Genomic DNA, 12,863 nt, shown 5'->3' on the forward strand with positions numbered 1-12,863 from the left:
TAATGAAATCATAATGTATTGAATTTGGATTACTATTTGAGTAACACATCAACCCTTGCACGTGTTGGAGTATTACATATCAACCGAAGATATACAGTTGTTCTTCATTCTAATTCTTCAAATACTTTTTATACAATCTATGGCGATGAATTATGATCGTTTACTCTACTTTTACATTAATTTAATTGTTATTTTAAATTTCTCTGCAAGTTAGTTTTTTGATTAAATCAAATCAATTGATTGTGAGCAACTCGATCCCAACATTGTTATATTTAGCCTACCACAATATAGTTTATAGAGATAATCTAGCATTGGTATCCCTTTAGTTTGTTGATCTATCATTATCCCATAGTTTCATTATCATCTATTCTTTGTAATATCTATACTTATTAAAAGACTCGTATGATCATCTAACATATATGAAAAACAATATATAATAACATAATTTTGGTTCCATTTTTCATTTCTATCATCTACCAAACAGCATTGTAATGCTTAGTTCGTTGTTCGAACTTAGTCCATACGAGCTTGAAGATTGTGTAGGATCTTGAATAGATTCACCAACGTAAAAACCGGGTTCTTTGGGTGTAGGCAATGGACCTGCACTCCCCAACATCAAGATCACGGAAGTCATACTCGGTCTATCTTCTGGGTGACGTTGAACGCACAACAAACCAACATGGATTGATCGTAGAACCTGAGACACGTTGATTGATTCACGTAGGCACTTAGCAACTAATTCTAATGATCTACCTTCATTATGGAGTCCCCACGCCTATCAATATCAAAGAAGAAAAATATTATGTTTTGATGTCAGATGGGCAAATCGAATTAAAAGAAGTAAGAAACTTTGTTCTTGTTTCTATTTAGATAGCTAACTTTTTTATCTGCTTAAAATGTCATAAAGTTTTCATTTTTAAATAATCTTTGAAGCTATCCATATGTAAAGAAAAAGTGAACATGTTCAAAGTTGGGCTTTTCCTAAAAGTATGGTAAATTTGGAAAACAAAAAAATAATCTTTGGAAATTGTTTTATCAAGGGCTTCTTCCTCACCATATATATAATATTTTTTTGTGTACCATCTCGTATAGTTTCTTTTATTTTAAAGCTAATTTATATTAGAAGTAAAATATATTTTTTTTTTTGGAAATTATCAGACAAAAAAATCTTTGTTTCGGATATAGTTTGCTTTCAATAAAAAGCGTTTTTGAAATGTAAACAAAATTGTTTGTAAGATGCATTACATTTAAACGGTTTCTTCAAATTCATCATTATTTGACACCATAATCAGGTGAGATTCAGAGATTGTGTTTTCTTTTCTTTTCTTTTTTTAGTGTTTTGAATTCAAATCAGAATTTTGTAAAACAAAGGAAAAGATAATTATATAATAAACCGCCCAAACTTACATGTCCAATAAGATTGTTGCCGTGTTTTTCATGGACGAATCCTCTGTTTTTTTCCCCACACACAATTTCCAGCACTACTACGCCAAAGCTATACACGTCTGATTTTGTCGAAAAGGTACCATCTCCTGCATACTCTGGCGCCATGTAGCCACTGTGAGGAATCAAAAGTTAAGTAAGTGATTCATTGATTAAATTGTAGTAAAGTTAGGGTAGATGAATCTTACTATGTTCCAACCACTCTATTGGTGTTTGCTTCAAGCTGCTTTCCTCCAAAAGTTCTAGCCATGCCAAAATCTGATATCTTAGGGTTCATATCTGTGTCGAGCAAAATATTGCTCACCTTCAGATCTCTATGTATGATTGTAAGCCGAGAATCTTGGTGAATATAAAGAAGTCCACGGGCAACTCCATTGATAATGTGATAACGTGTAGGCCAATCAAGGAGCTCACTTTGAGATTTATCTGTGAACAATTCAAATTTTAGTTGTTGATGTGATACTTTTCTATGTTTTATTTTTCTAATTACTTTGTTTACCAAATATAAAGGAATCGAGGCCTCTGTTTGGCATGTATTCATAAATTAGCATCTTTTCAGCTTCCTCTATGCAACACCCCAAAAGCTTGACAAGATTGCGATGTTGTAATTTAGATATTGAAATGACCTCATTCTTAAATTCCTGAAGTCCTTGAGTGGATGTCTTAGCTAGCCGTTTCACTGCTATTTCTTTTCCGTCTTCAAGTACACCCTGAAACTTAAAATTTTATTAAATGGATGGAAGAAAAAAATTCCTTTTATACACCATCAAGTTACATATCTTTTGACTTGTTTCGTTTAACCATTTTCTATTATAATTCTACAGTAAATCACAATACCCACTTTTGATCACAAGAACACAAGAATACAAGTATGTGATTCATATCAAATGTGGTTTAGCTAATAAATATTATCGATCTAGTCCACAAACAATATGTAGTGTTTGATGATGCATTATATAGATTTTCCAATCATGGGTCATCATGCAAATTGTTTTCAATGTTTATTGTTTCTAAATAAATCATTATTTAAGAAAGAAAGACACACACTAATTGAAAGATTTGATATAGTGTTTGATGATGATGCATTATATAGATTTTCCAATATCCATTGATGTCCGACTTATTGTGTAGATATTAGGTATCTGGTGTTGTTCTTCTTTCTAATACTTTGGGGTCGTTTGATTTGCAGAATAATTTTTAAAAGAATAGTGGAAATGGAATTGGAATTTGAATGGAATCCATTAAAAATGATAAGATGTTTGCTTGGTAAATTGTTAACGGAATTGAAATGTAAAAAATCCAAAAGACAAAATTACCCCTTAAATTAAAACACCACCATAAAATTGTCTTCGTCCCTAAATATATCAACAATCTTCTGAAACAAGTTCAAATTCACTTGTTGGTTGGTTTTTGAATTCAAAAAAAAAAAAAAAAAAAAGGGTTTTCGATCTCATTTGATTAAATGGAAGATAAGAACTCATTTTGATAGAAGAATTCAACGGAACAAATTAGAAATAAAGAATTCATTAGATTCAAAAATATCTTTAATTTTGATAGGAAATGTGGAGAAAAAAATATGTATGTGATGGAAATCTAGTAAAGTTGGAGTATGAAAAACAAAAAAAAATAAAAAAAAAATATAGAAATATGAGCATGGATATAGGAACAGAACTTGGAATTGTAATCTGTGTGTACAAAAATTTGGGAAGGGAAGAGGAGATTTTGGTAACGTTACAATGGAATGCTGAGAATTCATTCTATTAGACCGTGGGGTATGGGTTGGAACGGTGGTTGTTAAGCAACGCTGGCTAGACCACACTAGGCTAGCGTTAGCTATGGCATTGCCCCGCTGGCATGGTGGGCAGTGTGACATGGCCGGCTTTGATTGACTGAGTCGATGTAGCCGTTTAGTGTAGCCGTTGGGTTATTTTACATGATTGTCAACTCTAAAGAAATAACCACATGGCAACCCACGCCAGCCTGACCACGCCGCTATCACACCCCACTTTTTGAGGTGTGGACTGGTAGAGCTCACATCTGTCACGGTCTTGCAATGCCCCCAACCCCATAGTCTTAGGTGTTGGATTGTTTAATTCCATTAAATGAGGGAATAATTCTAAATCCAATAAAATTAATGCCAACCAAACGGACCTTAGACTTAGGCAGTTCGCTATGGGGGACGTCCCCAGGCTGTCTTGGGGCGGCGCCGCCCCATCCTCCTATTTCCCTTGGAGCGTCGGCGTCCTCTTCGTCTTGCCGTTGCCGTTCAAGCCGGGACTCCCCTTCTCTCACACACATATACATACAACACATATATATACATATATCTTCCATTCCCTTGGTCCATCCTTAGAGGGGCATCCTCTTTAAATGTTGACGTGACGCTGACATAGAGGAGCATTCTCTAAGGACCTGTCTCCTCCACACCAAGTAGCCTTAGATTACATAACAATAAGTTTGTGGGTTGTTTAATTATGCAATAAAAACAATTAGCGACTAAGTCTCCATACTTTTATACTCACAAGGGACACTATTGTCCATCAAAATATAGTCTTGGAAGATGATAATACAATTATTAATTAGTTAGAAATTATATCGCTAGCAGATGCTATTGATGCCATTTTTACCATTAATGAACCAAATTGATGATGATCACAATTAGGGATAGGGGCGCTCCATTAGTGATGGAATTCCATCACACACAACATCCAATCAAGTTTCGTCACGTCATCGAGCTTTATTCCATCACTAGTGATGGATTTTAATGAAAATGCTCATCATTCACCACACAAACATCTACCATTGAAAAACAACCAAACCTGTGCAACACCACAAACATCTCCACGCGTGATCACGAGCACGTGTTGCCACATCCACACGTGAGCTTTGGGAGTGACGGTGGTGTATAACGGCATTCAACACATGAAGAAATCTTCACCACGGAGCGCCCCGGGTGAGCTTATTAATAACAACCATCGATAATGACCAGTTACTACTACCACTGATGATAAATATTGATACTACTTTCCATCAACGATAAAACTTCGAAGCAACTTCCAACAATTATTTAACCATGAAAATCCTACTAGGGGCGTTGCCCTTTAGACCTCAGCTGGGCACCTCAAATCCCATCAAGGGGGCAATGCCCCCTTGGAACTCCTGGACACAATGGAGTTTTGCGCCCTTGTACTACGAGGTTCGTTCATGCTATAAATCACAATAGTCTCAAATAAATTTGTACTACACGATCTATGTAACATCCGCCCTCTCATACCATCAATATTGTCTGTGTGTCCCCCGATGGGTTGCCCATCCAAGAGCTCATGGATTTGTTTTTTGTTGCTCCGGTGGAGACTTCTCTAGAGGTCATCCATCCTAGTACTAATCTCACCTGAGGATGTTTAACTGTGGAGTTTTCATGTGCTCCACAGCCAACTAAGTCTAAAACGCGTTGGTGATTTAAGATGCGAGACATGTCTTATGAACTAAGAATCACTCCTGGCCACGGCCGATGTGAGATTTGCCTACATTGTTAAAATGGTCCATGTTAATCTATTAGTGGTCGGCATAATCACAATCCACATCTCCTAACTTGTAACAATGTTTATTATGATTCAACTTTCAGATTATCTAAATTGATCTAAACTAAAATGACTTGATAACTCTAAAAGAACCAACATGAACACCATATGTGAAACATAAAAGGTCAAGTCGTCACAAAATACCTTGTAAACGGGGCCAAAACCACCCTCTCCAAGTTTGTTGTTGTACGAAAAGTGGTTTGTCGCTTTAAGTAATGTAGACAAGCCAAACAGTGGCAGATCTAGATCTTCATCAACACTTCTATTTTCAGCATTATGTTCAAGCTCGTTTTGGGCCATCCCTGTGAAGTAGATAAGTCTTTTAAATGAACTGATAATGCTCACTACACATATGTGACCGAATGATTCAGTAGGTTTTATTCAATTTAATATACATTCTGGGAGAAGTTTAACAATATCTGTTTAATTTTGATAGTAAAACATAACTCGGGCGGGCTCAAAGGACACATTCATAAGTTGAAAAATACTTGTTCAAACTTCATACCTTGTTGATATTGCTTCTTCCTTTTAGAACGATAAAATAAGCATATTGAAACTAAGATGACGGAAACCACAATCGCTATGATCACCATTACTCCTACTCTTATTCCTTTACTTGAGTTGTTCCTGTTTTCTATCGAGTCTGTGCTAAGACATATATAATGTTTATGTGAAGATCTTTTCTATGAAGATAAAAAATGAAAATATTGTTTTGATTTACCTAACTCTGAAGCTGGCATTCGTATATAAAGAGTGTCCCCATTTTCAGAAAACGTTCGGACATCAATCAGGCCACCGAACCATAGCAAGCAACCACTCCCAGTCCCTGAGATATTCGAATTTGTGTAAGCGGTACACGAACAATTGCTTTTACACATCTTCTCACAGTCCACAAGGGTCAAGGTCTGGTTATACCATGACGCCTTAGTGTCGGGTAACTTCAAGTTAGAATATTTATTGAACCCTTCCCCTGGTCCACAATCCAAAGGGATAGTACGTCGACACCCTTGTGACCAATCTGCATTCCTCCACTGATCAGGAACTGTGGGTTCAAACCCCTTCAAGCATTCACAAACCGGGGCACCGTTAATGTTGCACCTTCCAAATGGCCCGCATAAAGCGTATTGATCACACTGATCAATTTCTACGGCCTGATAAAGGTTCCATTCTTGTTTGCTATCAGTCCATAAAAGGCGCTTTACACGACCATCTGGCTGTACAACCAGACGTGACAAAACCGAAGTATCTATAAGATGATACTGGTAGTAAATTTCTTTTTGATTAATAACAAAGATGAAGTTGTAAACCGGGTTCGCTCCAAAATTCGGGTATCCCGAATACCTGAGTCCATTCCAGGGACCTCCCCGGAACGTTATGTTCGGGCCATCAGTTATGATCACCTGAGGATAACCTCTTGTATCAATCCTATAAGAGAACTCACCGGATTCAGGATCTTCTTCGGATTTCCATGACGTGAGACGCCTTTCAAACCCGGTAACCAAATTTCGGCCAAACTTCATTCCGGAAAGTAAAGTATCCGTGGGAAAGTCGAAACTTTGCCATATGGGATTTTCTTGATCACCTTCCTCGTAAATTATAAAGTTGCCTGTTTCTAGAAGCTGACTAATCGGATTCCTCACCGATGTTCTTGATGAGTTTACGGACGACCATAGGACATTGCCTGTGGTGGCATCCCGAATATTTAATATTCCCTGAAGGGTTAGAGTTAACTCAACGGAGGTATGTGTAAGTGGTGCGTTTCGATTGGCCACCCATACAACGGTTCGGTAGGATCTTTTCTTGTACCAAATTCCGACATAATGGTTCGTGGAGTTGTCGGGGCTAAAGAAACCAAGTTCGAAGGTTTCTTGTGGCGAAACGATGGTTTCATTGTATCTAATGGTTTGGTTTGCAGATAGCGTACTATTTACAGCATGGATACAAGTTATTGATGTATAAAGTACAACAATGAAGCCCAAGATCAACTTGATCTTGGTCACTCCTCTTTCCGCCATTAACGAATCAATAACCATGCTTTTACAATTTTATTATAAGAAGTACTAAGAACATTCTGTATCAGTTTTGAAAAGTAAAAGTAAAAAATAAAAGTCCATTTTAGATGGCCCCGTGTAGAATCAATTACGCATATATTTCTTTCTGTGAAAGGGAATATAGCATTTTGTTTTCAGCCTTTCGGTCATTATCACTAGAAATTTCTAAGATAAAATAAATATGTTTTATGAAATCACTGATATGAACAATTTGACCAATTAAACCACGACCAACTAGACTTTGATCTTTTTGAAAATAAGGACCAAGACTCGATGCGTCACAAAATGTAGGCCCCACAGCCACTACTTTAATGAAAATGTATAATGTGTAACGTATAAGGTGTAAGGGTAGGCGGGGTGGTCACTAATTACCATTTTTCCATCACTCACAATATCCAATCATGTTTCGTCCTGTCAGCAACCATTTTTTTATCACTCAAAACCTTTTTTAGAGGGGTGGTCATCACTCACCACCACACCCAACAACTTCCCCCCAACCAACAATTACACTCAAAAAAAAAAAAACATTAACGCGTTGAAAAAATCACGAAAATGTGATTTCCTTAAACTATCACGCGTTATATATGGAGGTCGGGGTGGGAATTCGTTATTTCCACGCGTTATTTTTGATCTATCACTCATTATATATGACCACCCCGTGTCCTCTAAGTTTGATAATAGACACAAAACACCATCCAATTTTTGACAAACTAAACAAACTGAACACTAAAGAAAAGGAACTAAACTACCTATTGCAAAGTGAACAGTGAACGTAAATGTGCCCAAAAAAAACAGGAAAACAAGCCCATGACTTTTGAGCCACTAACAAAGACTCAATCAAACCCAAGATAACATGTGATTAAATATGTTTTCCAGCTGATCCGGGTCCAGCTCCTAACTGACTACCCGTGACCTGTCTGACCCGTTTACCCATAAACAACTCAATTAACCCAACATCTCATAATCCTCCCATATCTCTAAATTGAATGGTAGAAATTCTCAAAATGTTCATATTCGAGTTTTGCAGATCCAAATAGCATCAAAGAGCACTGTTCAAACGAAAAAAAAGTTTGTTACATCAATTGATTCACTTTTTGGATCATGAATACAAAAAAAAAGGTTTTAAAAATATTGGTATTACACTTAGTTTTAGTTTTAGTTTTAGTAGAAAGTTTTGTTGGGAAAAGAAAGCAGTTGAATTAACATCATCATATATCGAACCCCTTTAAAGAAAGTTTTAGTAGATTTTAATCATGAGTCTAATCATCATCGATTGATCGTCAGAGTCTTACTGTCAACATTTGTTCTTCCAACGTTAATGATCAAAGAGTTAGCTAAATTGTAAATTCTACACAGACTATTGTAAAAGTTATCTTAGTAAAAGTGCACTACCGCCTAAGCTAGTCATATAGAAGCTTTCGCCGTTCAAAAAAAAATATGGTTAACTTTCGCTCATACTATACAAAGGGTTTAGGGTGACTTAATAAAATATCTCAAGGATCTATAAGTTCAGTTTTTATCGTAAGTTTTTACAAAAATCAAAGTTTTCACTTCAGTTAAAACTCATCTTTAACTGGAGGTGGCTAACTGAGACTAAATCATGATTTCATTATCTTCCTTCGTAATTGCTACAAAATTAATATATAAAAGCAGATTAGATTTCCATGCAACATATACAAGGAATAATGCATTTTAAGTTGTAGATTTATTTCTTTTTATTGAAATTTGAAAAGATAGTTGAAATTTTAGTTACTATTATCATTACAAAAAAAATTAATATAACATACATCATTCCTTTAGCTTATCATTTATTAAAGGTAGGTGAATAATCAAACAATTAGTTTTCTGTCACTTATTTTGAAATTAAGCATTATACAAGAGAAAAAATTGACTAAACCAATCTTATACGTCCCACAACGGAAAATATCAATTAGGACCGGCAAGTCTTGACACGACACAAAAAAAAAACAAGTTTTTGGTTGACTAACATAATCCGTTTAAAAACTGGCCGTATTCGGGTTAACCCATTAACCAGTCCAAGTATTTGGAAAAAAAAAAAACTTTTATAATATTTTTTTTCCGTTTTCCATTTTAAATGTATGTTTTTACCATTAAACACGTTAGTGATAGCCCATTTATCAACTTAACAACTTGCATATAACTCGTCAACATGTATGATTCATAAAAAAATGTTAAACAGGTCATGTTTAGGTTGACCCGAATTTTTGTGTGCGTGAGTAGGGTTGAAGCCTGACACAAATAATATATGGGCCAGATCCGGATTACATATACAACCTGTTAACCCGAAATGATTGACACGATAGCAAACTGCTTATCTATTGAGTATTTTTATTTTTTATTTTCTTTTCTGGCTCATAAGGTTCTGGAATACAAATTTGGGATAGTGCCGGTTGTTAAGTCAAAATATATGAGTTATACTTTAAACTGGTCAAAGATTACTTTGCCTTAGGGTTACTAGAATCCTTGAATATGTATAGTAAATAACTCGAATAAAACCAAAGATTACTTACTACCTTAGTCTTACTTGAATCGTTGAATATGTATAGTAAATTACTTGAATAAAACAAATGTTCGTATAAGTTGATAGTCATAACCAAATAGTCAAGAAATATATTGTTTGCTTCTCATTTTTAATTTATACTTTCGCAAATGAATAGATAAGTGGTATTTAGTTGTAAATATGACATGCCATTAGTAAAAAAAATCTAACTTATATATTTAATTTTTTGGTGAGCATCCCAATATAAACATTAATGAAAATGGAATTATATTCAAAATAAAGTATTGTTTGCCGAATCAAACCGAATCAATACCAGACGATAGTGGTGAGCAATAATCAAAGCGTGAAATTGAACCGATGAAACCGCGTGAATCGAAATTAACCAAAACCAAATTAACAAAAATTGGTTATCCTTTTTTTGTTGTACCTCCGGTTAATTAAAATTAATAGAACCCAACAGAATCAATTCTTCTCAAAGTGAAGTGACATGTACTATTGGTATTATCTTTTTTTAAGAAGTAGAAGAAAATTTCAACAAAAAGATATCAAGTGTTCTCAAAACAAAAATCATTTTTAAGAAAATAACTCATGTCGTCGTACAATTTATCAAACTTTTGTTTGATTTATTAATTTATTTTTGTTTTATTTTTTATTTTTTATTAAAATGGACACAAAATACGATGTGCATTGGTCTAAGACCATGCGTAGTGGTAATGCTCCTACCTTTGGCGTTTTGCGCCATGTGGCAGCCCAGTCAGCAAGGGGCATTATGCGACACATGTCGTGTCGTGCATGGGCGGACCTAGGTGAAGCCCAGGGTGGGCGGACGCACCCCTTGAAAAAAAAAATTTAGTGTATTTTTTAGGCAAAAAAACCCGATCGCACCCCGGGAAAATATGCTTGAACCACTCATCTGCACCCCCAGCAAATAATTTCTGGGTCCGCCACTAGTGTCGTGCCACGTCACACAGGGGCTTTATGGGGCGTTATATCATTAGAGTCCGTAGTCATAAAGCCTCTACTCATCAATACCTAATTATTAATTTTCAATTTTATTAATTAATTATAAAAAACCTTGCTTAAATTTGATTGGTTAAAGTTTGAAAACCTCCACCCATAGTAGCGCTATATATATCACGCCCCACTAATTTTTTTGTCTCATAAAGCCCTTCGTAATGGTGTATGGGGCTTTATAGGGGCAGGGTGCATAACGCCCCACTACACATTGTCTTATTGGGCGTTTTTACAAAATGGGTGTAGTGGGGATGTGGGGCATTATGTTAAATGAGATGTAAAATAATTAAATAAAAAAAAAACCCTCAAAAAAATCTTATTGGATAACAAAAAGGGAGATAGAAGATGATTGGAGAAGGAGATTGGGGCAAGGCGTTTTTAAAAAAACGTTGAATCAATTTTTTTCAAAAAAAAACGCTAAAAAACGCCCCATGTAATGGGTTCGGGGCGTTTTTGAGCGTTATTTTTGAATTTTTTTTTAAAAAAACACCCCACTACACATGGTCTAAGAACAGTTAAAGAAGTTGAAAAAAGGACAACTATAGTAATAGTGACATTGAAAAGTCAAGAAGAGGATACAAAGGTGTCTAAAGGAAGTGAAAAAGAGAAACCGTGAATTGGAAAAAAAAAATCTGAAGAGACGATGCACATAAAGTTTCAGTATGTGTTATGATGAGGTTGCATGAAACGATCAAGGAGCTTTAAGATAAATCAAAATTGTATCGTCAGTAAACTTTGAAGAATTGTTCCTGTTTAGCAAGTGTCATGAGAGGAGAAGTTAAGAAAGAAAACAACAAATCACTGTGAAATGTGGGCTCATCTAGAGAAGGTGGTGATAAAAGTTTTGAAGAGTGTGTAGTGAAGACGAGATGGTAACTAGTTCATTGAACTAGGTTTCGAGGAAGATACGTATATGGAACTTTAGATGGAAAGAGAACAGAAGCTAAAAGGGTAAGTTGTTTCAAGAATAGAAGAGAGAAAATACACAACTTCCAAAAAACAATCAAAAACCAAAATGTCTTGAAAAGATCATAGCTCAGATGTATAATGTTGAAAGGATTGTTTGTAGTCAAAAGAAAAGAGGAAGGTATTCTATGTTTCAAAGCCGAGCAAGATTTGCAATCACTACAGCAATGGGATACTCGAGCTTCCGGAAAATCAAACCTAGTTAATTACCCCACTGACTGCATGTTTGGGTCAAATTTGGAAAATCTGTCTAAGAAAGAATGTGTCTGAAGATTTCAGGAATTCATGCTTCAAACGCTAAGAAAAAGGCTCTCCAAGGCAACCATATATCTAGTTATCGGACATGGATGGGATACTTTAACTGTCAACCTTGTCAAAGCTATTACCAAAGTCATGATTCCACCTGAACAAAGAGCCATGCAAAATGATTTCAAGAAATGGTTATATGACTGCCCAACCATTCTAAATATTCCCCACGGGCAAAAGAAGATCAATGTTAGGTCCGAGTTTACAAGATTTGTGATTTGAAATCAGTTAATATCAAAAACAATATTGAATTGTATTAGTAAAAGATAAATAATCACAAAAAAAGAAGTCATCATCAACAATTTTTTTCACTAATCATAATGATTTGAATGTTTTACAATAGATTGACTCTACAGAATCCCTCAGCCGATCACTTAACAATTTTGTTCGTACAAGAGAAAAGGTGATGTGTGTGATAGATCACTAACAGGTGTGATCTACTTATACTAAGTATGAAAGCCTTGTTCGGTGATTGGTTGACATCACCCTGATAGTGACATCTAGCATTCCTAACAGAAAAAATTTCATAGATGTTGCAAACATCTGTGCAAATCTAACATTTGTTCTTACTAGTCTAGAAACTGATACAAGATAAATACTGTTACATTGGGAAACCACTGTCTAGGTGTTTTGTGAACCAAACATCTGTTTGATCAAAAAGATGTTTAGTGTTCTTCATCAGATCTTTGGCTTCAACAGACTTCGACCTTCAACATATGTTGTTTCTTCTTGAACAGTAGTTCCAAGGGCTTGATCAGATGTTTCCTTTGTCTTCAATAGATGTTTTGATTAGGTGTTCAAGATTCACTATCTTTGGGGAGAATCTGGTTCAAACTCTTGTTTATTTCATGAGTAGATGATCATGTTTTGACTTTTGGATATCAACTATTCTGTTGTAGGTCTAATAATCTCCCCGTAGAACAGATGTTTATTGGATCAATCTTTTTTCCTCTTCAATTACTTCTGATTTGTGCTTTAAAT

The 12,863-nt window shown here is 35.4% G+C and overlaps 1 protein-coding gene across 2 annotated transcripts; it reads right to left on the reverse strand.

The window, feature by feature from the left end:
• Positions 1–349: 349 nt before the first annotated feature.
• Positions 350–7,064, reverse strand: LOC110888078 (G-type lectin S-receptor-like serine/threonine-protein kinase At4g27290). Of its 2 annotated transcripts, none has more exons than XM_022135619.2 (7): positions 5,746–7,064; positions 5,530–5,667; positions 5,169–5,326; positions 1,943–2,153; positions 1,632–1,869; positions 1,408–1,558; positions 350–775 (listed from the first exon to the last, which is right to left on the reverse strand). In XM_022135619.2, the coding sequence occupies exons 1-7, from the start codon at positions 7,055–7,057 to the stop codon at positions 470–472; spliced, it is 2,514 nt and encodes an 837-aa protein (XP_021991311.1). In that variant the 5' UTR covers positions 7,058–7,064; the 3' UTR covers positions 350–469. The 2 variants fall into 2 exon arrangements, with proteins under 2 accessions (XP_021991311.1, XP_035835257.1); XM_035979364.1 differs by having other exon boundaries at positions 5,169–5,368.
• Positions 7,065–12,863: the final 5,799 nt, after the last annotated feature.

The sequence above is a fragment of the Helianthus annuus genome, chromosome 11 (assembly GCF_002127325.2).
Source record: "Helianthus annuus cultivar XRQ/B chromosome 11, HanXRQr2.0-SUNRISE, whole genome shotgun sequence".
Classification (NCBI taxonomy): Eukaryota; Viridiplantae; Streptophyta; class Magnoliopsida; order Asterales; family Asteraceae; genus Helianthus; species Helianthus annuus.